Source organism: Acartia tonsa, chromosome 4 (genome assembly GCF_053477335.1).
Source record: "Acartia tonsa isolate MP-2025a chromosome 4, ASM5347733v1, whole genome shotgun sequence".
NCBI classification, from domain to species: Eukaryota; Metazoa; Arthropoda; class Copepoda; order Calanoida; family Acartiidae; genus Acartia; species Acartia tonsa.
Genome location: NC_137263.1, coordinates 56,264,063 through 56,289,381, shown reverse-complemented (window position 1 = coordinate 56,289,381; position 25,319 = coordinate 56,264,063). Strand labels below are relative to the sequence as shown.

At 35.4% G+C, this 25,319-nt stretch overlaps 3 protein-coding genes across 3 annotated transcripts in view; all 3 read left to right on the top strand.

The window, feature by feature from the left end:
- LOC145317861 (uncharacterized) overlaps positions 1 to 25,074 on the top strand; it is a 63,364-nt gene extending 38,290 nt beyond the window's left edge. The window contains exons 30-42 of the mRNA XM_080159133.1: positions 11,397 to 11,466; positions 11,957 to 12,126; positions 12,318 to 12,493; positions 12,887 to 12,964; positions 13,441 to 13,530; positions 13,787 to 13,974; positions 20,246 to 20,322; positions 21,001 to 21,079; positions 22,258 to 22,341; positions 22,831 to 22,934; positions 23,539 to 23,604; positions 24,013 to 24,086; positions 24,784 to 25,074. Of these exons, the coding sequence (XP_080015259.1) occupies positions 11,397 to 11,466; positions 11,957 to 12,126; positions 12,318 to 12,493; positions 12,887 to 12,964; positions 13,441 to 13,530; positions 13,787 to 13,974; positions 20,246 to 20,322; positions 21,001 to 21,079; positions 22,258 to 22,341; positions 22,831 to 22,934; positions 23,539 to 23,604; positions 24,013 to 24,086; positions 24,784 to 24,851 (1,324 nt within the window). The 3' untranslated portion in view covers positions 24,852 to 25,074. The remainder of the gene's footprint in view (positions 1 to 11,396; positions 11,467 to 11,956; positions 12,127 to 12,317; positions 12,494 to 12,886; positions 12,965 to 13,440; positions 13,531 to 13,786; positions 13,975 to 20,245; positions 20,323 to 21,000; positions 21,080 to 22,257; positions 22,342 to 22,830; positions 22,935 to 23,538; positions 23,605 to 24,012; positions 24,087 to 24,783) is intronic.
- The window catches only part of MED18 (mediator complex subunit 18), a 550,858-nt gene that overhangs the window by 1,994 nt on the left and 523,545 nt on the right, over positions 1 to 25,319 (top strand). The gene's annotated exons all lie outside the window — the stretch shown is intronic.
- The window catches only part of LOC145317859 (uncharacterized), a 266,488-nt gene that overhangs the window by 1,982 nt on the left and 239,187 nt on the right, over positions 1 to 25,319 (top strand). The window lies entirely within an intron of this gene.

The following is a 25,319-nucleotide window of genomic DNA, read 5'->3' as shown; positions in this document are numbered from 1 at the left end:
AACCTTAGAAATATCATTGTTATAGTATATAGCACAAGTGGGTGGAGGGATTTCTCAGACTGTGATGACTTGGTCATTAGGATATATAAGTTTTCCGGAATTTTAATGTTAGTGGGAGATTTGAAATCTGCATCAAATTTTAAGGATTTTTTATAAAATTCGTTTTTTGTATAATTTTTTATCTAAAAGTGAAAATGCATTTTAAGTTGCTTAATTTTGACCTATAGGATAGGTGGATTTTAAACTACCTGCGCTCTAATTGGTTGAATTCTGTACGACATCTAAACAGAGTGCAGATTTTTTAAATCCACCAACCACAGATGCCAAAATTAATTAAATTGCATTTTCGCTTTTAGATAAAGAATTATAGAAAAAACGAATTTATAAAAAATCCTTAAAATTTGATGCAGATTTCAAATCTCCCCCTAACTTCAAAATTCCGGATAACTTATATATCTTATTGGTCGATAATGCTATCACAAGTCTAAAGCAGCAGTATCTGAAGTGCAATGTTTCAATTACTTTAAAAGCACATGAGACATTGTGCCATAATATATATGCTCTATGATATTCAAAGGGTAAAAGACTTGGATTCTTCAGTGAATTGAGGCTATTTATTTTGACTTTTCTAAAACAAGGCTAAATTTTTAAGTTCCAGTGCACAGCAAAGATTACCCTCAAAAACTGTTAGCAGTTGTTCTAACTTCTTCGTCTTTTCACATATAAAATAAATACACATAGGAAAACTGATTACTGTTATTATTTAAAGTTCAATTAAAACCTAAAATCTGTCCGTTTTTTTTTATACATTTAAAATGAGAGATTTATTACCAATTATTGTGTTAACTGTAGAAAAATAGTTTGTTTTGTTTATATGCTTTTTTCATAGTAAAATGTGAGAAATGCCCTTTTTCATATGTAGGGCAAAAAAACTAATGTCTTTAAAGGCATGAAATTAAATGAGCAAAATAACATTGCAAATTACTTAAAAATATGATTACATGGTTGTTTTCAACACATTTTCCCCTTTCCAAAAGTATCTTGATTGGCTTGAAAAAAGCATTTATTTTCCCAATAGGAATGCTCCATGGCATTAAACAAAGGGCTACCAATGCCCTGCAGAATAAGGAAGTCACCGAAGAGGAGATTGTCAGTGGTTTATTTGTCCTTTGCAACTTTAAGAGGAACAGCATGAATTCAGACATGATTGTATTATCAGATTCATTTAGATGTATGCCATTTGTGATGAAGCTTCACAGGAAGTTGCCTCTGAACATTTCCTATATTAATGCCTCTAGCATTCTTTCAGTGCTTGTTATTTGTAATAAAAACAGTTCACTCCTCTAGAGTTTGGTTATAAAACATATTGTTCTCTGAGAATAGTTTGGGGATTAGGGACATCCTTTAAATTTTCTGTGGAACTATGAACACATATTAATTTAATTATAGGCAATTGATCTCAGGCATTCATAGTTTCCTTCGTCCTTGTTGAACCTTAGGAAATTCTTGATTGTTTCCAGCCAAGGCTCTAGTACTTTTGACATGTCTGATCTCCATTAGTAGGCTATAAACCAAATGCCACACATCATATCCTAGGGTAATATTTGTGCTGTTCTTCTCTCTTTGCCAATATACAGGGTGGGGCAAATAAGACCGAACAAATTCTAACTTCTAAACAAATGAACATAAAATCATCAATTTTAAAGATTTCATTGAATTTTAAAAACTGGCAAGCAAAATAGGTATATGACCATTAGATTATTCAATAAAATAGCTGCCAGCCTTAATCACCGCCTCCTCAACCGCTGGCAGGTCAAGGTCAAAATGTACCTGTCCAAGCTGGCGTAGTTCTCCTTGATGGTGGCAATGAGGGAGGTCTTTGTGGTATGGGCACATCTATTGGTGCATGCTTCAAAGTAGCCCCAGGGGCAAAAGTCCATTGAATTAAGATCGGGCTGCTGGGAGGCCACATTTTCTTAGAAACGTGAGTAACCGCAGGATCCAAATTCGCCCAACTTTCAAGCTACTCTTATACACGGAGGCTCTTATTTAGATCACAGTTGAGCTAGAACGACGTTCTTCACCTTTTTAGAAATGGCATGAAGTTTCAGCTAGGGTTGTCAGCGCAACCCATAGTCTAAAATGAGTTTTTAAGTTCAATTGGCCCTGAAGTCAAGAACCGAGAAATTTTCATGAATTTCCACGGTTTTTGACGTTTATTACATCTCAAAATCTGCCCCTTCACACTTTACTGGAGTACTACGGCCAAGCCATTTCAGATAGAGAGCTCTAGTCTTTTCTAGTGTCTTACTTATGTATCTAACAGTATCCCTAGCAAGTTACATAACTCTACCTCACCTACAGATGGGGTGAGGTCAGATTTAGTGGGCCCTAGTCGAGAATCCAGTTTAAACAACCGGCGCATTAGGAATCTGCCTTGTTGAACATATGCGCGGCCAGCTCGTTGTACACGTCCATCTTCATCAAAAAAAAATTTTGTGCTAAAAGGTCATTACCTAAGCTTTTTATAGTGGGGTCAAATGTCCTGATTGGTCAAGTAGTTTTGGCACTATGGCCGTTTAAAGGAAGCCTGCAAGAAATACCATGCTGTAACTGCTGAAAGACTGCCACAAGTAGACCAAATACCCCAAATTTGAAGCCTTCAGCTTCTATAACATAAAAGTTCTAGGCATTTTAAAATGACATTTTATGTACAATGAAAATTTTGAAAGAATTGCATTGCTCATGTTGAAAACTTTGAAATTAAACTACGTGGCCTAGAAACAAAATTATAAGCTTATTTTTGTCATAAATTTAGATTGCCAGTAACTAATTATATTTTTACAATAAAAATACCCATTTTTATAGTCAAAATCATTAAAAAAAATTAAGTTTTACTTGCGTTGTACCAAATGTACTGTAGCCAATCAGAAGGCTGAATCAGCTTAACAACCAATCACAGCTAAGCTTGTATTAGTTTACCCCTTTGTTTCCGTATGATTTTCGTTTAAAAATGCAATTTAAATTGAATTTTTTTCATATATTTTGACTATGAAATGTGGTGTTTTTATTGTAAAAATGTAATCGGTTACAGGCAATCTAAGTTTCTGACAAAGATAAGGTTATAATTTTGTGTCTAGGCGATGTATTTTAATATTGTTTTTTCTTTTATGAGCATTGGAAATCTTTCAAAAATTCCATTGTACGTAAAATGCTATTTTGAAATGCCTAGAACTTTTTTGCTATTGAAGCTTAAGGCTTTAAATTTGGGGTATTGGGTCTTCTTGTGGCAGTCTTTCAGCAGTTAAAGCGTGTTATTTCTTGCAGGCTTCCTTTAAAGTTTGTCTGGTCTTATTTGCCCCACCATGTATATACACCTGCCGTACACAATCATGCCAATCCACATGATATCTTGGATAATTTGTTAGAAGGCTGGCTAACAGGATTCATCTGAATCTTACTGATGACACTTAGCCTTTTATTTTTAACCCAATGAGTGGCAGAAACAAAATTCAACCATTTCAATTTCGATTATTGTTGTCTTTGCTTTCTCCTCTTTAGAATTTTTTTTCTTCTGAAATGTACAGTGCTTTAAAAAAACTGTAACAAATACAGGGGGAGGGGGGGGGTGGGAGTTTTGACAGAGCCCCATAACAATATTTCCTCAAACACATCAGCATCTTCTGCCAACTGCTCTTCAGCATCTTCAGGGGCTGGTTCAGCTGTGGGTAGGTCAGAGTTCTATGTCTAGCAGAAAAATCATCAGGGATTAAATTGTGCACAGCATTAAGCAGATCCAATCTTCTTATGGAATCAAGGTAAGCTGAACTTTCCTAACAGAGATCTACTCTTTTTCTTGCTGGTTTAGAAGAATTTCTGGTTCCATGGAAGCACTTCCTTTTCCTGGCTGCTTCAAAATCAAGGATTATATTTGTCACACAATACAAGTAAAGACAGTTAAAAGAGATGAACCCAGCAGAATCATATCTTCCATCTCCTGCAACTGTTATTTTTTCTCCTTTACGTTTCTTTACACATTTATTTCTTTTTTTTTGAGTATGCTCATAAACATTTGTTATTGATGGATATAAATAGCTTTGGTTAACCATTTTTCAAGTTCATCTGGACAAATTTCTTAAGTTGATAGCATTCATGAAATCAACCATCTGACTAGTTGCAAGCCCACTACATTGTGATTCAATGATATACTCAAGGCTAGTTTCACCTAATTTTCCTTTAACTAGTTTATAGGTTTCCCATACATAATCCTGTTTGTAGCAAAATAATTAGTGCTGTATGACTTGCACATTAAGCCCATGGTAGACTTCTCCTCAGCTATAACTCGAGCCCCACATCCTTCCTGCCTGCATATGTTAAATAATCCCAAGTTGCCTTCTCTGATACAATTTGTTATTTTACAATTTCAACAAATAAACTGTTTAAACAGGAAACACACAGCAAAACTCAAAGAATGAAAAAAGGGTTATTGAATTAAAAGGGAACATCAAAACCAAGTGAAGCTTAAAAAAGATGTAATACAGAGTATATTCAATGAACAAAAACAAAACAGTGTACAAATTTTTAATTTTAGAAATACTGTTAACTTGTTAACAAAAAAAGTGTAACCTGCCAGGAGCCACTTAACTGTGACAAATTTGAAAGCTGTTGATGGGAATCATTTAACACAGTAATGTGCCTCAAGGAGTACATGTTCTTAAGTTTCATATGCACCAAGTTGCTAGAACAATAAACCTTTCCTTAGGCATGAACTCTGAGGAGGCACAGAAAACAAGTAACAAGGTTGTGAAAAAAATCTGAAAATTCAAAATAAGCTGTAGCTCACAAATAGATGGCAATTATGTTCTTATGATGAGACTTCTGAATACTTCAGACCCAGAACTTTTCCAATATGAAAGGTCATAAAAGTCAGATACTGACCTTCCAGATAAAGTAAAAAAATTGCTGGAAGGAAATTGAATGTCAATACTTTAGTAATTAATATTTGTTTTCTCATTAAAGGACGCCTGCAAGAAATATCACGCTTTAACTGCTGAAAGACTGCCACAAGTAGACCCAATACCCCAAATATAAAGCCTTCAGCTTCAATAACAAAAAAGTTCTAGGCATTTCAAAATAGCATTTTATGTACAATGAATATTTTGAAAGATTTCCAATGCTCATAAAAGAAAAAAGAATATTAAATTACGTCGCCTAGACACAAAATCATAATCTTATCTTTGTCAGAAACTTAGATTGCCGGTAACTGATTACATTTTTACAATAAAAACACCACATTTCATAGTCAAAATCTATGAAAAAAATTCGATTTAAATTGCATTTTTAAACAAAAATCATAGCGGAAACAAAGGGGGAAACTAATATAAAGTCAGCTGTGATTGGTTGCTTAGCTGATTCAGCCTTCTGATTGGCTACAGTACACTCGGTACAACGCAAGTTAAACTTAATTTTTTTTAATGATTTTGACAATATAAATGGGTATTTTTATTGTAAAAATACAATTAGTTACTGGCAATCTAAATTTATGACAAAAATAAGCTTATAATTTTGTTTCTAGGCCACGTAGTTTAATTTCAAAATTTCTAACATTAGCATTAATATTCTTTCAAAATTTTCATTGTACATAAAATGGCATTTTAAAATGCCTAGAACTTTTTTGTTATAGAAGCTGAAGGCTTCAAATTTGGGGTATTGGGTCTAATTGTGGCAGTCTTTCAGCAGTTAAAGCGTGGTATTTCTTGCAGGCTTCCTTTAATACTACTTCCATAAATAAAATGATTTTGTATAATTCATAGATTCTCCAATTCATTCATTTAACTGTTCACAAATAATAATACTTATTGTGCTCAAATATTTAAAAAAAATAAAATACTCTCAACCTTTTTGAACTTTGAACACTAAAATCGGTCTACTATTGACAAAGATGCACTTTGAAGGGTCCCAAAAGCGTAATATATGGTAGCTGCTCTACTGAAAAAATCTTCTATTACTCTGAAAAGTTTGTACTGGTCCCAAAAACCTCTAATTTGACACCTTCAACACTAAAATCGGACTAATTGACAAAGATACACTTTAAATGGCCCTAAAAGCTCAATATATGAATTCTCATATTGCTCTAATAAGTTTAGAAATGAAGTCCTTGACCCCAAAAATCCCTAATTTGAATCTTTGAGCACTAAAATCGTACTACAATTGACATAGATACACTTTAAAGAGCCTAAAAAGCTAAAGATAGGGTAGCTGCGCTACTAAAATAATTCCCGACCTCAAAAACCCCAAATTTGACATTTTAAACAAGGAATTTGGGCTCTAAATAATTTAATCCCCTATTTGCTAGATCTGCCCCTATGTACAGTGTGTTAATTGCCCATTTATTTTCTCTTATATAAGTGAATCAAGCAATATCAGCTTGGTCGTTTTAGATCCCAAAGTAAATAGGGATGATGTGAGATTAATGTTTGAACCAATTAAGAACTGTATAAAATAGCTGGACTTAATTAGTTTTTATTAAAATTTATACATTGGTCCTGAACATGTTTTATACAAAGGGTGTCAAAGTTAAATTGTTGGCTTGATAGATATTGTTAACAGACAAAAACTTCTAGGCACTTTGCTGGAATAAATTTTGTACCTGCTGGTTATACAGTGTAGTGATCGAATCTGCTTGTCCTGTTCTCTCCAGTCTGGAGGTTACCACTGTGGCTGTCCGGACATAGGTTTCTGCAATAGGTCGTGGAAGTAGGTTGATGTTGGTTAACTAAAATAATGTAGATTAATAAATGAACCAAAATCTGAAACCTAAATCTTTATCCTAGCTACCAGCCTTAGTTATCCCTCAGCTTACATTAGGTACATGGAGGGGTTAGAATACAGTATTGTTATTTTATTAAAGAGAAATGGCAGCTCTACCTGTATATTGGATAGTGCCAGCCTAGATTTCTCTAAAGAGCTGGCAGACATTATAGATAGATGGTCTGAAAAAAGTTTTGTTTTTGAATAAACGGAAAAAAGAAAGACAGACCAATTATTTATAATATCTGCCGCAGTAGACTGAAAGCAACCTTCTGTTCTGGCTTGACCTAAAAATGGAAAGCCGTAAGATTGGACTGCACACTCCGGGGAGGAAAAAAAGAACCACTGTATTTTATACAATATTTGTTAGTTGGGAGAGGGGCAACACAAACCGGTCTTGAAGACTTTCATCTTTCAATATGGAAAGTAAGGTGTTTAATTTATGTTAGCCTACTTTAATTTTTTCATTCTATTTCATGCCAATGTCAGTTTTTAACTTCATGTGTTTTTTATTACTAGTGTATTCCATTCCAAAATTAAATTTTTCTGAAAAAAAAAGGATGAGCATTAAGATTTTTAGATTTTTAAATCTGAGGCAGAAGTTCTCCTTGGCTAAATCTGCCTGGCGCTGCTGAAGCTTTTCCTTCTTCTGGCTGATCTGGTTGTTGGCTGCAATGGCTTGATCATAGGCCAGGTTGGCAGCTGCCAACTGCTCCTCATACCAGACCTGGTCCTGGGCAGCATGATGTTCGGCCAGTCAGGCTCAAACCAGCGCCTGATCCTTTTTAGATATGGTTTGCTGGAGCTGTTGTTTAGGGACCTGGGCCTCATTGATTTTCAGGTTTAGGAGCTCCAGCTGTTGGTTGGATTTGTGGAGCATGGTGAGGTACATTACCTCCGTGGATCTTTCCCGCAGTTGGTTCCTGGCTTCCTTCAACTCTCTGGTTAATTTTTTTAGCCTGGACGCTGATATCAGGCGCCAGGGTGTCACAGCTTTGGGGCAGATCCAAGCCGGAGTGATGGACCAGTAGTGGGCCTCTGTGGCCGGGCCCATTTCCGTCATAATCTGGAAGACATTATTCTGGATAGCTTGGACCTAGCTTCTTCCTCCGGCAGCTGGAAGGCCCAACGCCTCCAGCTGTCAACCTCATACTCAACGTGGGAAAACTGGCGGGCATAGCTATTTAAGTAGCGCGCGTTTATTTTGTCATCAGGAAAGTGCCAGGCGAGGTTTTCAATACCATGATGGATAGGGTTGGCGAAATCCAGTCGTTCCTGGTATCTGTCCTCTTGAAGCTGTTCTTGAGCCTCATTAAATACAAGTTCAGTGCTGCTCAGACGGTCTGCAAACTCATGGAGTTGTTGTTGCAGATGAAGGACGTTGGTCTTCTGAGCTGTGACCTCATCATCAGCTTCCACCAGCTGGTCTAGGACCTCCGCCAGCTGTGTTCTGGCCTTCCTCAACTTGGAGGTCAGTTTTTTAGTCCGTGTCGCTGAACCTGGCGCCATGATGTGACGGATTTCGGCAGACTCCAGGCCGTCGTCCTAGAGAGCCTGAAGGCTTCAGCAGCCGGGCCCAGCAACATTATAAGATCTAGGGCCTTTTCTCTGAGTTTACCCAGCTCCTCCCATGCTAGCTTCGAGGTTATCCTCTGCAGCCACTGGTCCCACGAATCAACAGAGTTTTCAAGCTGGTAGAGAGGCCGGACAAATTTAGCCAAATACCAGCCGTTGACTTTGTCATGGGGGAAATGGGTGAAGTGGGAATTCATTCCATGACGGGCCAACTCGACCATGCCATGGATGATGTAAATTTCAAACTGGACATACCTTTGGTGGTTGTATTCCTCAGCCCATGTTCCACTGTGGGTGCTCAGCGGTAGTTGAGGTAGCCGATTGCTGTGGTTGCTCATTTTTATAGCTTTTTGGTCTGAAATAATCAGAATTAATGGCAGTGGAATAAAATTTTAAAATTTAATTTTTTTTAAAACAGGATATGGAATATACTCTTTTTTTTAAAGATAAAACACATAAAACTTTTATTTATTATAAAATCTTGATAAAAATATGGTACAATATTTTTTTTTATTCTTACTTTTTTATTAGTATCTTGGCCGCTTGTTTGATGGTATCCTGCCATAGAAATCATCCTGATGTTGGTGTTCTGGGCGGTCAAAGCGGTCCTCTGGATACTGGCGTTCATCTGGATAATGGTGGTCATGTTGGTGGTCAACTGCATATCGGGGGTCATAGCAGTCCTCCTGATATTGGCGGTCAACTTCATATTGAGGTCATAGCGTTCCTCCTGATATGGGTGGTCACGGGCCTAAACTCTGTTGATGGTGCTGTCCAGCGCTGTGATAGTGTTGGATGCTCTGGAGACACTGATTTTTGACGCCTTGATGGTCTCTCTGTGCAAAGTGATCTTTGGCTCTGTGCTGGTTTAGGTTTTGGTGCCGGATTACGGATTTTTACCAATTTCTTTTGAAGACCATAAGTCGCCAAAGTTGGAGTTGACTTATGTTTACACTCTTTACATGATTTCTTTCTGCAATATAGCCGGTTAGTATGATACTTAGGGATGGTCTGGATAAAGGCATCCATATTCTCCACTGTTTTCTTGTTGTGCAGGTACTTTTAGTGGGCAGCTGTATACTCCAAATGGGCTAGATGTACTTCAAGGATTTTCCGTTTTGCTGTCAGGTGATTGATGTACATATTGTCCACGGCTAATCTTTGGTACCTACGGGCTTTTGCATGATCCGGTCCAACTAGCTGCCTGATAAGGTCAACATCAATGGCTTGTTTATACAGTTTTTCTGTATTGTTTCTTTCTGTGTATCGCACAAGATTGTCGATTTCTTCAACTAAGTCATCTGTTATTGAAGGGGGAGTCCTATCCTCGTCTGGGACTTTCATTTTTGCCAGTAGTTAAAACTTTGCTCTCCTGATGACTTTTTCCTGGATGTAGCATGTTGTTTCACAATAGGTGCCTTTTTCAGTCCACTCCGGGTTAGGTATATCGTCTCCCTCTCCAGGTGTGAAGTTGCCTCCTGATTCGTCATGGGCTTCAATTTGTTCAGTCATATCATATATTCTATGCTGAAGTACATCCACCGTTTTTCTGACTGAATTGATTTTTTGGGCCATTCTGGCTTCTTCCAACAGTAGTTCTGTCATATCTTCACTGGTGATTTCATCGTAGAGCTTTTTATCAATTTGATGTTCATCATTTATGGCCAATTTTTCGAATGCCGAAGTCTGCGCCACCTTTGACCTTTTCTTTTTATTTTGTGGCGGTTCATGGGTGGCTTTGTGGACGGTTCTGTTGTTGGAATCCATCATAACTAAAACAAAACAAGGATGACAACATCCATAAAAGCGAAGCACTGAAACGGTAGGACAAACGGACATTAACACTTGTATAGTATCTGAACTGAATAATCAGAATTTTAAAGTTTAAGAGTCGAAGCAAAATTGTAAATAAATTAGTTGAAAAACTGCTTGAAGCAGGATAATGTTTATGGACATACTTACATTTTGGACTTGATTATAGAGATGCTTCGCTTATAATATTGTTCTTTGTTGTCCCAGGAATCAATATACCAAAAATCAGATCAAACGGATAATTAGAACACTTGCAAATTTGTTGTTAAAAAAGTAGAAAAATCAACATGTTTAAAATAGACGTATGGACATTCTAGTAATGATTATAGAGTTGCTACGCTTTCTAAATCGTACCCAACTACTACAGGAATCATCATGCAAAGTTTAAAATCGATAGGACAATTCTAACATGCCTAAATTAACGAATAAAAGCTATCTATCTCGGACGGACGTACAAACGGACGGACGGACCGACCCTAATTATAGAAAAGCTTCGCTTTTAAAAATGTTTGTTAGATGCCGGTTGTGTCGATAAGGGATTACAATGGTTTTACACAATATATAGGGACAAGATTTTTTTTTTTAATATTACGACTATGTCACTTTTATGGATGTTGTAATGCTCTGGTTCTGCTCAACTGAGAGATAATTACAATCCCACCGTTTGTTCATGAACTAGCGGAGTGATGAGTTAATTAAGCTACGTTGCCGTAAACAGCGCTGTAGTTTTGTTTGTTATGAGGGTGAAATGATTAAAACTACATTATTGTAAAATGTGGTAGTTGTGTTTTGAAGAGTTAAAATTACTTTAATGATAAAATGCTGGTAAAACATCAGTACGATGAAGAAGCAAGAAATCTTGTTTGTACCAAGTAAAGTAAAAAAGTAAAGTTAGGTACAAACACGATTGGTTTTGTCAAGGTTACAATTAATGTAAGATTGGGGCGGAAGCAAGCAGTTTTCAGGAAGCTTCAGCCGTGTTTTTAAAGAAGAAAGCAATAAGTGCTGGTTTCAGTACTCATTTGCTATTTTGTGGCAAGTTCAGCCGTGTTTTTTGAGGAAGAAAGCAATGACCTAAAAATGGACAGCCATTAGATTGGACTGCACAAAGGGTAGGTCAATATCTACCCAATATCCCCAACCCCACACACACTTTTTATTTAAAAATTCTTCAAATTTTAAAAATAATGTCTCTACAGAAATTTGGCGGGAAGCTTCACCTGTGTCTGCCAACATGGTTTTGTTACTGATCCTAATGATGATACTAAGGTAAATCTATCTATCTCCTATATCTTTCTATCTATCTATATGTGTCTGCCAACATGGTTTTGTTACAGAACCTAATGTTGATACTAAGGTATATATATTTATCACCCAGACCTATCTATCTATTAATCTGTCTATCTATCTACGTCTGCCAGCATGACCCCTAAAAATATAGTTTACAGCCTTTGGCCTTACATATATACATTTATTCATTCTTGATTCTGGTGTAAAATTGTATAGAGAACAAGGACATAAGCTACTTTTGATAATACATTAAGAAATAAGGGCTGTAAACCTTAAAAGCTACTTTTTTTAGAGGTCATGCTGTATCTATCTAGCAATTAATCTATCTATCTATGTCTATTTGCATAGTTTCATAGCAAGAAATCATAATTCATCTATCCATCTATCAGTTTATTTGTCTTCTTTATTTCTGTTTAGCCATTTTTCTATCAATTTTATAACCATTTAAAAACTTATCTATGTATTTTAGTGTATCCCTGTTAGTAGTGCTCCCAGTGGGGGAGTAACCTGCCCCCGCCTGGACGCCCCTCCCGGGGGCAAGCTGGCTTGTACAGGTCCAGAGACTGGGGCTGTCCCTGCAGGGACACAGTGTAATCTAACCTGTAAGAAAGGTTATATCAGACAGGGCAATACACAGAGGTATCATTTAAGATAAATAGACACACGATAGATAGAAAAAACGATAGAAAGATAGACAACAATTAGATAGACAGTAGTTGGATATATAAACAGATGTCTCAGTAGTTCTTTTGTTAAAGTGTTTGAAGTATGAAATCATTTTAAAATTAAAAGTATAATAATAATTTACAACTAGCCTAAAACCTGTTAAGATCATGTCTCGGCACTGGGGAGTGGGACAACGGGGTGGGTTGGTGCCAGGAGTCTAGCTGTGTGACCCTGCCCGCCGTGGCGCACGGCAGTGTGACGCCCCAGGATTGTTGGACTGACCGCCAACAGTTCAAGACTCGCTGCAAGGTCACCTGTGACCCGGGATTCTCCATGCAAGGTGAAACTTTTTGAAAAAGCATATCTACTCAATACCGAGTATATAATTGGATTTATGAATTTCCTTGTATATTGACAGGTTTAAAATTCCTAAAACTTAGGCTATTGCAATGAGATTTTTCCCTAAGGAATCTAAAGTATTGAGACAATGATTAATATTTATTACATTCACTCCCAGTAATCATAACCAAATTAATTACCCTTCTGTAGATAAGAATTATTAGTTTTAAAAGCTGGGACACTGCTAGTTTAAGTCAACTCACAGACTAAATTACCAATGACAGGCCAGTAAATATTTTAATTGACCAATGGTAGGCCAATATGACGTCATTATAAAAATCTTCTTTGATAAACTATATAAACAAACAGAAATAATTTACTATTACTACTTTAGGTTCTGCAATCGCCATTTGTGCAAAAAGAGGACGTTGGATTCAAAGAAGAGGCCCTCCTTCCTGCCATGCAATGCCAGGTAGCTTTCTGGATTTTTATCTTTCTTACCATCCATCTATATATCTATGTATTTACTTATAATCTCAAGTTTATATATAATATTCCAGGTTACCATGATCCAGCTACCTCACAGCCAGGACCTGCTAACATGTTTCCAGCTCCTCTAGTTAATATATATAATATTCCAGGTTACCAGGATCCAGCTACCTCACAGCCAGGCCCTGCCCAAATGTCTTCAGCTCCTCCAGTTAATATATATAATATTCCCGGTTACGAGGATCCAGCTACCTCACGGCCAGGACCTGCCCAAATGTCTCCAGTTCCTCCAGTTAATATATATAATATTCTAGGATCCAGCTACCTCCCAGTCTCTGGCTCCTCCAGTTAATATATATAATATTCTAGGTTACAAGGATCCAGCTCCTCTAATTAATATATATAATATTCCAGGTTACCAGGATCCAGCTCCTCCAGTTAATATTTATGATATTCCAGGTTACCAGGATCCAGCTACCTCCATGCCTGGACCTGCCCACGTGTCTCCAGCTCCTCCAGTTAATCCTGCTGGACAACCCACGGTTCCAGGTAAACTAAAAAAGTCTAATGTTAAATATTGAAATTAATAAGCATCTTTTTCTCCCCCTCCACCTCTAAATAATCATAGGTTGCACTTTCATCTGTTCAATAATTTGTCCTTAGGGATGCTTTTAGAGTTACTCCCTCCTTCATTTATTAGAGGTTTGTATGTCCATCATCAAGTCATCCCCCCCCCCCTTGAAACACCATTGTTTAAAATCTTTATTGATATTATGCTCCTTGTTGTTCATTAATCTTTTCTTAGTGAGTAGCTCTCAACCCTCCATGCCCCCCTCCCTGCCGCCCACAACAGTGGTGGTGCAGACCACCCCTCCCAACCTGGACGAGACGACACTGTACCCCGTCCCGCCCGTCACAACCCCCCAGCCCGCCCCCTACATCATCTGCCCCTCGGACATACTGGTCAACCTGACAGAACCCTCACCTGTACAGGTAAAAATACTGCGGTCATTGATGGTCTCCCGTTTTAATCAAACTAGTTTCTTCGCTCCTAGAGGGATTGCGATGTAGTTCAATAAAATAGCTTAAAATCACCACAAGAAATTTATTAAGCTTCTATGATAAGTCCAACCCAGAAGTCCCATTAATTTCTGAGATATTAAGCTTCAGACAAAAAGCCTTAATACTTTCTATCATACGATTATCTAATAACATACAAACAATACAAGGATGACAACATTCATAAGTAGCGAAGCTCAAAAATTATGGATGGATATCCGGAAAAAAATTAACTTTAATGCAGTATCATAAAAAAACACTCAACTAAAAAATCACGAAACCTTGTACGATTTATAACGTGAAAATCTAGGAATCGATCTAGCACCTCAGCAAATAAACAAATCTTAATGAAACTTTGTGGGGATAAGTAAATTGTGAACTTATTTAATCCTTAAAAATATCAGCCGTCTATCTCAGATAGGAGTTAAGAAAATTATGAAAACCTAAAAATCTAGGAATCAAACTAGCACCCCAACCAATAAGCAAATCTCGATAAAACTTAATAAAAGTATGCTGAATATGAAAGTATTCAATCCCTGAAAATTTCAGCCGTCTATTTTAAATAGGAGTTGAGATAATCATGAAAACTTAAAAATATAGGAATCGATATAGCACCCTAACCAACTGACGAATCTTAATGAAACTTGGTGAAAATTTGAAGACTGTTAACAAAATTAATTCCTAAAAATTTCAGCTCTCTATTTTTGATAGGAGCCGAGAAAATCACGTTTCCCCCTTTATGTCTCAGACGGACAAACGGACGGGCGGACATTACGAATTATAGAGTAGCTTCGCTACTAATAAAAAATAATTCTGTAGATTAATGTTATTGGTAGAAATTTTTTATTCTCAGGGTTTGTACAACACAATTTATTTTTAGTCTTATGTCCCATACCCCACTGATAAAACTATTTCTCGTATTCATTCGAATCCGGTGGATAGGAACCGGTTCTCATCCATACGAAAAAACTATGTCTAGCATCGTTTTATATCCAGCTTTCTACGAATATAAAAATGTACAATCATAAGATTAAAGCCTTCGGCATCTTGGGGCTAAAAAACTGGTTTTAATCTTATAGTTGTACATTTTATATCCGCGGAAAGCCGTTTATAATACGATACGAGAAATAACTATTATTTAGACTATATAACATTTTGGTACTTAAATATTATATATCTGCTATCATAAAAGCAAAGTTGTCTTTTATTTACGTCGAAAGTTAAAGATACTTTTTGTAACTTAATCCATAGCTTAAGGATGAAATTAAATGATTTCAAAATCCTTCATATTTGTTTTAAATTTTAATGTGACGTATAGAATATAAATATTTCTTGTTAATTTTCATTGGAAGTCTTAATTGCATCCTACCATGTTTATAATGGATGTAGAATTCACGTGGATATTATGACAGGGAAATTTTTTTGTTAATTTAGCTTTCTATTACCCTTTTAATTTATCCAGTAGAAGGGGATTGTTAGGATAAAGGGGGAAGGTGAAACGGGAAATCGTTATTTTTGTCCGCTACGTGTTTCACTTTATTAGAGAACATGAAAATCTGGTGTAAAATCCAAGTAATAATAAATCTATTGTTATTATACAAGAGAAAATTCTATAAAACAAGGATGACAACATCCATATAATGTCAGAACTGAAAAATCAGAATGTAAATGAAAAGAGTCAAAGCAAAATTGTAAGTAAATTTGTTGAAAAACTGCTTGATACAGGATAATGTTTATGGAAATACTCACATTTTTATGACTTGATTACAGAGTTGCTTCGCTTATAATATTGTACTTTGTTGTCCCAGGAATCAGTATACCAAAAATCAGACCAATCGGAAAATTAGGTCACATGCAAATTTGTTGTTAAAAATGTAAAAAAAATCAACATGTTTAAAATGGACGTACGGACATTCTGGTAATGATTATAGAGTTGCTACGCTTTTTAACTCGTACCTAACTTCTACAGGAATCGCAATGCAAAGTTTAAAATCGATAGGACAATTCTAACATGCCTAAATTAACAAAAAAAGCTATGCGTTACAGACGTACGGACCGACCCTAATCATAGAAAAGCTTCGCTTTTAAAACAATATATATATCTAGACAATAAAAAATCTCTAACCCATTTGTATAAAATATGGGATCGTGAAAAAAGAAAACGAAGTTTCGGGTTTCGTCGCTAAAATATGTATTCGTCTTTTGTAGCATGACCGACGGACAAAATAAATTATATACTGGATGCTCACTGGTACATGAAACCTTACAAAAAAATCCAGCCGTCAATCTTGAATAGGAGATGAAATTTTGAATTACAGAGTAGCTTTGCTACTAAAAAACATTCATAAAGTAAAGAAACAAATTGTTGTCTGCAAGTTAGTTGAATTGATATGCACTTTAGTAATGAAAGGTTGAAGAATGATTTAACCACTATTGTCCTCTTCCTCCATAGGAAATAAATAGAAACATTGGTCTACAATGTTTGGTATAAATTTATCAGGGAGAGAGGGAACATAGGACTGTAAATAATACAGGTTCCAAAAGTTTTATAATTTCTTGTTGGTTAAAAAACTTTGGATACATTTATTGAATGATATTGGTTGATTCCAATAATTTCAATCTACAAAGAATATGTAGTTATATTATCATCATTGGGAAAGTAGATCAATATCTCGTCTCTTGTCTTCCTTAAGATCCCTGATAGAATTATATATAAGTTTAATGCGTGCCCTCCATTCAACCAAAATGTTTCATTTAAAAAAAAAAATTAATATAGCAAATTAGCAATAGGGAGTTTTAATCAGGGCTTGGCAGCCGTGCGCCAGCCGCGTGTAAGCCTCAGTGAAATCGCCATATTATAACTTAAAAATTCATCTGGATTTAAAAACCTGTTCCTAATAAGACAATCCATCTTTTATAAAAAAAAAAGTTTTTGGCATTCAAGCGGGTTTAAGTTTGAGGCTTGAACTCGGCTTCCAAGCACTGGTTTTACTTTTGAAAGTAATGATAATCAATGGACGATAAATTGAAGTACATCCCAAATGATACACAAAATTACCCATACTGTAGATAACAATTAGTTGTTGAAACGTTTGGAAACTCAACTTAATAAACCAACCAATCAAAATTCAATAAAAGTCCCCAAAGTTTTTAAGTCAGCGCAGCGATAAGAAAACATTGCTATAAAACTTTTGGGACTAGTGTAATAAACAGCCAAATATTCCCTAACTCCATAGGTAGGGTGTGCTGTAGAAACAATTCATTAAGCCAGATAATGTGATAATAATTTTCGGAAGTGATGTTTTACCCATGGAGAAGTTTATATTTGTTAGTAATGACTAGACAAGTTTTAGGCCATTTTCCACAATAATTAAGATTGGACCTTATTAATAACACCTCAATAGAAAAGGGGCATAAGACTCTAAATCATACTGGTCCTCAGAATTTTAAATCATGTATTCTCATTCGCTGGCTTAAAAACTTTGGTTTGTTTTACTTAATCTTGATTGGTTGATACACTCTAGCAATGTTCAAACTTTCCCACCAATAATCTTAATCTAGAGAGGGGATAATCTTGTTTATCATAATTAGGGGTGTACTGTACATGAATTAATCGTCAATGGTCTCTGAATTATAACATACAGACCAAAATGTACTGAATTTTAGTTTCCGAAAGTGTACTTAGCTTCCGCGTCCTATCTCAATATTTACTACTAGATAGAAAAGCTTAAAACTTCAAAAAAAAGATCAAAATTTGAAAGATTAAAATTTTGAATTTATAATGTATAAATCGTTTATACATTATATCGCCTTTTCCTTTGACTGGAGTAGCTGAAAATAGCATTTTCAATAATTGGGTTATCTGCTGTACAACTTTGGAAATTAGGGAAGAAAAAGGCAGTCCATTTTTAGCACATCCCAAAAAGAATTTTTTTACCCTTTAATTTGAAGTAATATTAGCAATAGCAGAAAATGATATTTTTGCATTTGTAGCTTAAGACTTTATAAACTATCAATAAAAAAAGTTTGGTTGTTAACAATACATTAATTACCCACTAACTTAGCTTTAAAACTTTTGCTCTTTTCTGTATTTGGGGGTTCAATTTAATGAACAAAAATATTACATCTAATTTGAATGTTTTGACGGTAAACTTTGACAAATCATGATTTTTTTTCTACAAGTTTAACAATTACAATTTTAGATTTAAACATAAATAATATCAATGGATATAGAATATATGTGGATATATTTGCAGAAAATTTTTTTCGTCAAATTGCTAATATGGACCTCATTTATTGGTCAGTTTGTTCATCTAGTAGGAGGGAATGGGGTAAAAAAAAGGTGGAAGGGGAAAATGAAATTTTAGTTCACTGCAAGTTTCCCTTTATTAGAGAACATGAAAATCTGGTGTATGATCCAAGTAATAATATATCCATTAAATTGTATCAGCGAAGCTACTGTACAAGAATGTATATAGAATATACGTGGATATTATGACAGGGGAACCCGGTATTAGTGTCGGACTGATTATGACGTAACAAAAAAAATTAGCCAATGAGAGGGCATTATTGACCAATGGTAAAATTCATAGTGGCTTCTCATTGGCTAATTTTTTTGTTACGTCATAATCAGTCCGACACTAATACCGGGTTCTGACAGGGGAAATGTTGTTGACAATTTAGGTTGCTAGCATGGACATCACTAATTGGTCAGTTCGTTCATCTAGTAGGAGGGGAGGGGGATATCGTTATTTTAGTTCACTGCAAGTTTCCCTTTATTAGAGAACATGAAAATCTGGTGTATGATCCAAGTAATAATATTTCCATTAATTTGTATCAGCGATGCAACTGTACAATTTATTCATGTTGGTCTGTCAGGTAGGATGTCGACCAGTACCATTGTTAAATCAAAGGGATCTCAAGAGATAAGACAATGGACGTATTATCAGGGAGTAAGGGAGGGAACAATGGATCGAATATTCAATTTTTAAGAGTCTCTGACTTTGGGTACTGGCTTAAAGGGAATGTGCAAGAATTCAGCAGGTTCTGCCTGACTTTGGGTACTAGCGCATCAATGCCCCGCTAACTAGCTGAGTTAGTTTTGAATATAGCAGACAGAAACATTTGTTATTAGATGGATGGTTTTAACAAAACTATTTTTCCCAAGAAAATTTCATTTCATTGATAGAAACTCTACTGTGAAATTTATGTATTAAACAATCTAAGAACCCCTTGAATTTAGGTGGCATTTAAAAATATATGAGAAGGGTTGACAAAGTTCTAAACACGATTTTTCTAGTGATTAATTACAGAATATTACTACATTGTGATGTACTGGTAATTTAATTTTCAAGTAAATGATTTTTTTCTTAGAACTAATTTTGTTCTAAATTATATTACCATGATCCCTTTACAATTTTGGTAAAATTTTATGGATAAATCTGGTTTTCATTGCTTTTCAGCGGAAACTCTTTTGAATTAATTGTCCATTGTCCCCTCCCTTACTCCCTGCATATTATGATGTGCACTCAAAATTATAATCAAATAGTTATTTATCACATCCTATTACAAACAGCATTTCGCGGATAGTATTATGAAAGATTATTGTTTTCAAATTCGTAGAAAATTGTCTATAATACTATAAAATACATGTTTTTTTTCAGTAAGGCTACAAGCCGGTTATAATCCAGCGGTTATAATGGAAACAAAATTACCTCTTTTGTAAATCTAAATTATTGGACGAAACGTTTGTACACTATTGGTATTAAAAATCAAGGTGGATGCTGTGAGTATTGGTGCAAAAAATATGACGTAACAAAAAGATTTGCCAATGAGAGTCCACTATAAATTTTACCATTGGTCAATAACGGCCTCTCATTGGCTAATTTTTTTTGTTACGTCATATTTTTTGCACCAATACTCACAGCATCATCAAAGGTCGGACCACGAATGGAAGAAATTTTTTAAAACTTTTAAATTTTAATTTTCCTCAATTGATCTATCCCTATGTAACTGAGCTGGATCTTTAAATCATTTTAGTGGTGAGCCAGACGGGGTGAGCCAACTTTCCACCAATGAGAGCACAGCATTTTATGAAATGCCGTGCTGTGATTGGCTGAAATTCGGCGCACCCCGATCTGGCTCACCACTAAAATGATTTAAAGATCCAGCTCTGGTGTATCTTATAAAGAATATTTTTTTGTAGATAACCATACCACCACCAAAAACAAACATGGACTGGAAGGACGTACAGACGGATCCGGCATGGGCCAAGGAACTCAGGTAATGAAACCGGTTTGTAGTTAGAGGAAATTTATCTTCTCGAAATTCTAAATAATGTTCAGTTTGAGTATAAATGGTTTTTTTATCTCTGCTAGAGGCCTTTAAGGGCACGTAAAATGTTTTCTCGTATTCATTCGAATCCGGTGGATAGGAACCGGTTCTCATCCATACGAAAAAACTATGTCTAGCATAACCCCGGGGCTAAAAAAAATAGTTTTAATCTCATAATTGTAATTTCTATATCCGCGGAAAGCCGTTTATAATACGATGCGAGAAATAACTATTCTTTTCAATCTATGTTTATTTTCCAGGTTTTCAGTTGTACTTGGCACCTTGTCCATCTAGTTATAGGTAGATGATCCAGCTACTTGGCAGTTGTATACATAATACTTTTAATTTCCAGGTTTTTAGTTTTTACTGCTAACTTAATTGTCCATCCAGTTCCAGGTAGAGGATCTAGCTATCTGGCAGTTGTTTACCCTTTAATTTCCAGGTTTTCAGTTGTTACTGCCAACTTGTCCATCCAGTTCCAGGTAGAGGATCTAGCTATCTGTTAGTTATTTTCCTAATACCTCTTAATTTCCAGGTTTCCAGTTGTTCCTGGCACATTGTCCATTAAGTTACAGCTAGAGGATCCAGCTACCTGGCAGTTATATTTATAATACCTTTAATTTCCAGGTTTTCAGTTGTTCCTGGCACCTTGTCCATCCAGTTCCAGGTAGAGGATCCAGTTTCCAAGCAGGTGGTCAGATGTAAGGTAAGCTTAATCTGTTTTTTTTAGGGAGTAATTATACTCCACAATCCATTAGTGTCAGTCACTTTTTTCCCTCAGTTTCTTACATGACCTAATAACTGTTTTCTGTTTCAACTCCCTCTTATTCTTTTGTTCAAGTTATATTTTGTAGCCCACATGGATAAGGGCACCACAGTTATAGGTCACGCAGCGCAAACCGCAGTTGTTAGGCTTAGGAGAAACCCTTCCCACTCTCTATTTTTTTTTAGATATTTCAAAATAAGGGAGGATGGTGCTCGATTTGCACTTTAAGGGAAGGTCACACATTTTTTTACAGTCAAATAACCAAGGAAAAACATAACATTATGAATTGTTATTTGTTGCATCGTATTAGTATAGACAGCTTTCCGCGGATATTAAAATTAAAGATTAAAATATCAAAACTAGTTGTGTTTCCCCGAAGGGCCGAAGTCCCGTTCTAAAACAACTGGTATTAATTTTATGATTTTTTTATACTCGTAGAAAATTGTCTGTAACACGCTGCAATACATGATTTTTTAGTAGGGCTGAGAACCAGTTCTAATCTAGCGGCTATTAATCGGTTTAGAAAGACTAATGAAAAAGTAAATAAAATTACACCAATTTATTTCTTCTTTCAGATGAACAGACAGACAGACATCCTCTTACTTTATTATAATAATTTTCTTATTCCAGATGAACATAAGGACAATAGATACAAAGCCACCAGAAATCACAAACTTTCAGACAGACAAACAAACGTCCTCTTACTTTATTATAATGATTTTCTTATTCCAGATGAATATAAGGACAGTTGATACAAAGCCACCAGAAATTACAAACTGTCAGACAGACAAACAGACAGTCAAACAAGCAGACAGACAGACAAACAGACAGACAAACAGACAGACAAACAGACAGACAAACAGACAGACAAACAGACAGACAAACAGACAGACAAACAGACAGACAAACAGACAGACAAACAGACAGACAAACAGACAGACAAACAGACAGACAAACAGACAGACAAACAGACAGACAAACAGACAGACAAACAGACAGACAAACAGACAGACAAACAGACAGACAAACAGACAGACAAACAGACAGACAAACAGACAAATAGACAAACAGACAGACAAACATCCTCATACTTTAATATAAGGATTTTCTTATTTCAGATGAACATAAGAACAGTTGATACAAAGCCACCCGAAGTTACAAACTGTCCCAATTCATTTACAGTCTACTTAGATCCTGAAAAGGTTTGTAGATAAATATTTTCTGTCATTTGTTGGCTTAAAAACTTTGGATGTGTGTGTTGATTTAAGATTGATCTATGCAAAAAACTAAAGTCCAAACTTTTTAACTAATAAATTTAAGCTAATGTGGGGTAATATCATTTATCTAACTGAGTACATTTATTTATAGACCATTGTCCCCTTCCTTAAATCCTTCAAAATCCGCCATTAAAAAGATCTAGAGAGGTCTCCACCAAATTATGATATGTATTTATGTTTTTTTTTGTACTTCTTTAACCTGGCCTTATTTATATTGATTTTCTACCTCAAAATACCGTCCAACAGTATAGCTTTTTTCTTCTATCTTTTAGTTTATTCGTATTCTCTTTCTTTTTTTGTTACGAGAACTGAACATCTGCTATATAACTGTGTTCGTTTGTCCATTCCCCGATTTTTTTTGCGCTACTTATGAATGTCATCCTTGTTTTTTTTTATAATGACAACCATTTTTAGAAAACCAAAGTGGTAGAGTGGGAGGAGCCAATATTTACGGACAATGTTGGCGTGACCAGCGTGCTCGCCAGCCAGCTACCTGGCCAGGAGCTTGGACAAGGAAGGTAGGTTCACTGGTTGCTGTTTCCCTGAAAGTGCTTAGTCGAGCACATAAACCCCATACATTATATTATTTCTTAATAACATGAAATTGAAGTTTGTTTGTTGGTTTTTACTTAATGTCAGGTCATATATTAGGTTATATTGGGCAGGGATCGGAAGCCTCACGTAAGCCGCGCATAAGCCTCAGTTTTAAACCTGCTTGTGAGCAGAAAAAAAAATTTTAGAAAGAAGGATTGTCTGCTAAAGAGCCGTTTTATACATCCAGCTGAATTTTATTGTGATAAAATCACGATTTCACTGAGGCTTACACGCGGCTTACATGAGGCTTCCGATCCCTGATATTGGGATTTGGATACCCCCGTAGGGTTAGGGCTCCGCAGGTAGAGTCTAGTGGATATATTAACAGTGAAAAATTTGTCGTCAATTTAGTTTGCTAATATGGACCTTATTTATTGTTCAGGTCGTTCATCCAGTAGGATTGGAGGGGATGGGGTAAAGGGGTTGGATGGAGGATATCGATATTTTAGCCAGCTGCAAGCACCACTTTATCATAGTACATAAAAATCTGGTTCAACATCCAAGTAATAATATACCGATTTTGTTAAGACATGTTGTAATTTACCAAGCCTTGGACGCTGAAGGAAATAGAGAAAGATGTGTCTTCAGTATAAGGTAAATTATATATTTGCTAAACATTATTTGAAAATATACTATTTTTAATATAAGAAATACAATTTATGTATAAAATCAGTATACTCAATAGAAAATTTAGTTTTTATTAATTCATAATGATCAACATAAAAAAAATATCACTTCAAATATATATTTGTTGGTGGCAAATTTCAACTTAATACGATAAACATCAGGGTGACCAACTTTATCTTAATTCTAGTTATTTCAGGGTGCCCAATTTAATTTTATACAATATATCTCAGGGTGGCCAACTTTAACATGATATATTTTAGGGTGGCCAACTTTATTTCATAAAACATATTTCAGGTTCGCTAACTAATTTCCTAATACAAATAATTTCAACTTTATCTTAATTCAATATATTCTATTTTAATACAATATTTTAAGGGTTGCCAACTTATCTCCTGAAGTGGTGGTCACACCCAAAAGAATTTGGGTACTCTGCAGGGTGGGAAATACAGGTAGGAAAATCCTGGTAAAAAGTAACAGGATGCCTGTCTAAAGGCTTAGCCGCTAGTCTTTGTAAAAGTGATAGGGTGTCTGTATGTGTGTCTATCTGTAGCAAAAGATCTCGCCAATTGCTGGACCTGGACTGGAGTTTTTCCCCTACAAAGAAATTAATTCAGATGTTAAATTTAAAGTGTATAGAGAATAGTTAAATATAGCATCATTATATAGAGTAAAACACTAGAGGGAGAAAGGGTTAAATAAACTTATCTCCCCTTCGCACTGTCCTAGTGCCGTCTTTCAATTAGGTCATTGTGGTGTGCATTAACATAGCCAAGTAGCAGGAAAAAAATTGTTAGCAGACGAATCAGGTCATTGAAAAAGGAAGGAAATAGTTATGTGTATATACATATATACTATATATCTGTTATAGCATTCGCTCCAAGTTCTTAAAAAACGATCATTGAAAGAAAACTAAATAAGGTTTCGTCGTATTTTCACTGTAGCTTTTCCCCTATTTCTAGCCACTGCGGGGCGGGGGGGTCTAACCCTGCGTGGCCATCATTAAAAAAGCTACTGTGAAAATACGACGAAGCCCGCTTCTTCGTTTTCTTTCCATTATCCAAAACTTAAATAATAAGATATTAAAATTTTCACAGTAAATATAAAATGATTTCTTACAGTTGAATTTAATTGTTATTACTGTTGTAGGTCGTCAAATCCGCCTGCTAGTGAGCAAAGTTCCCCCAGGATGTAGAAGAATTAAAACAAGATCTTAACTTTTTACAATTAATATATTTTTAAAAATAATTTTAATAATCATTAATATGTAAACAACAGGGGAAAACAGATTTTTAGAGTTTTCTTGAAATCTCATCTTTGCCTTTTTTATATTTGTAATTGAACTTCATATAAAATTTTTTTTATTGTAAATAATTAACTTTCTGTAAAATTTTCAGTATTTTGTACCTATAATTATTAGAATATAATGAATAAAATACATTAGATTTCATTTAAAACAAGCATCAAAACATCCATAAGTAGCTGAGGGGCATTAGGTTAGCTAAAACTACGCTTATGATGGTTTTAGAAATTTTTACAAAAAAACTTTAGACGTCTATGTCTTGTAGCAGCTAAGATGACCACGTACATACTTACATTTTTATATGATTATCGATATGCCTCGATAATAATATTTTACCTTATTGTATCATAAACAAGGATGACAACATCCATAAGTAGCTAAG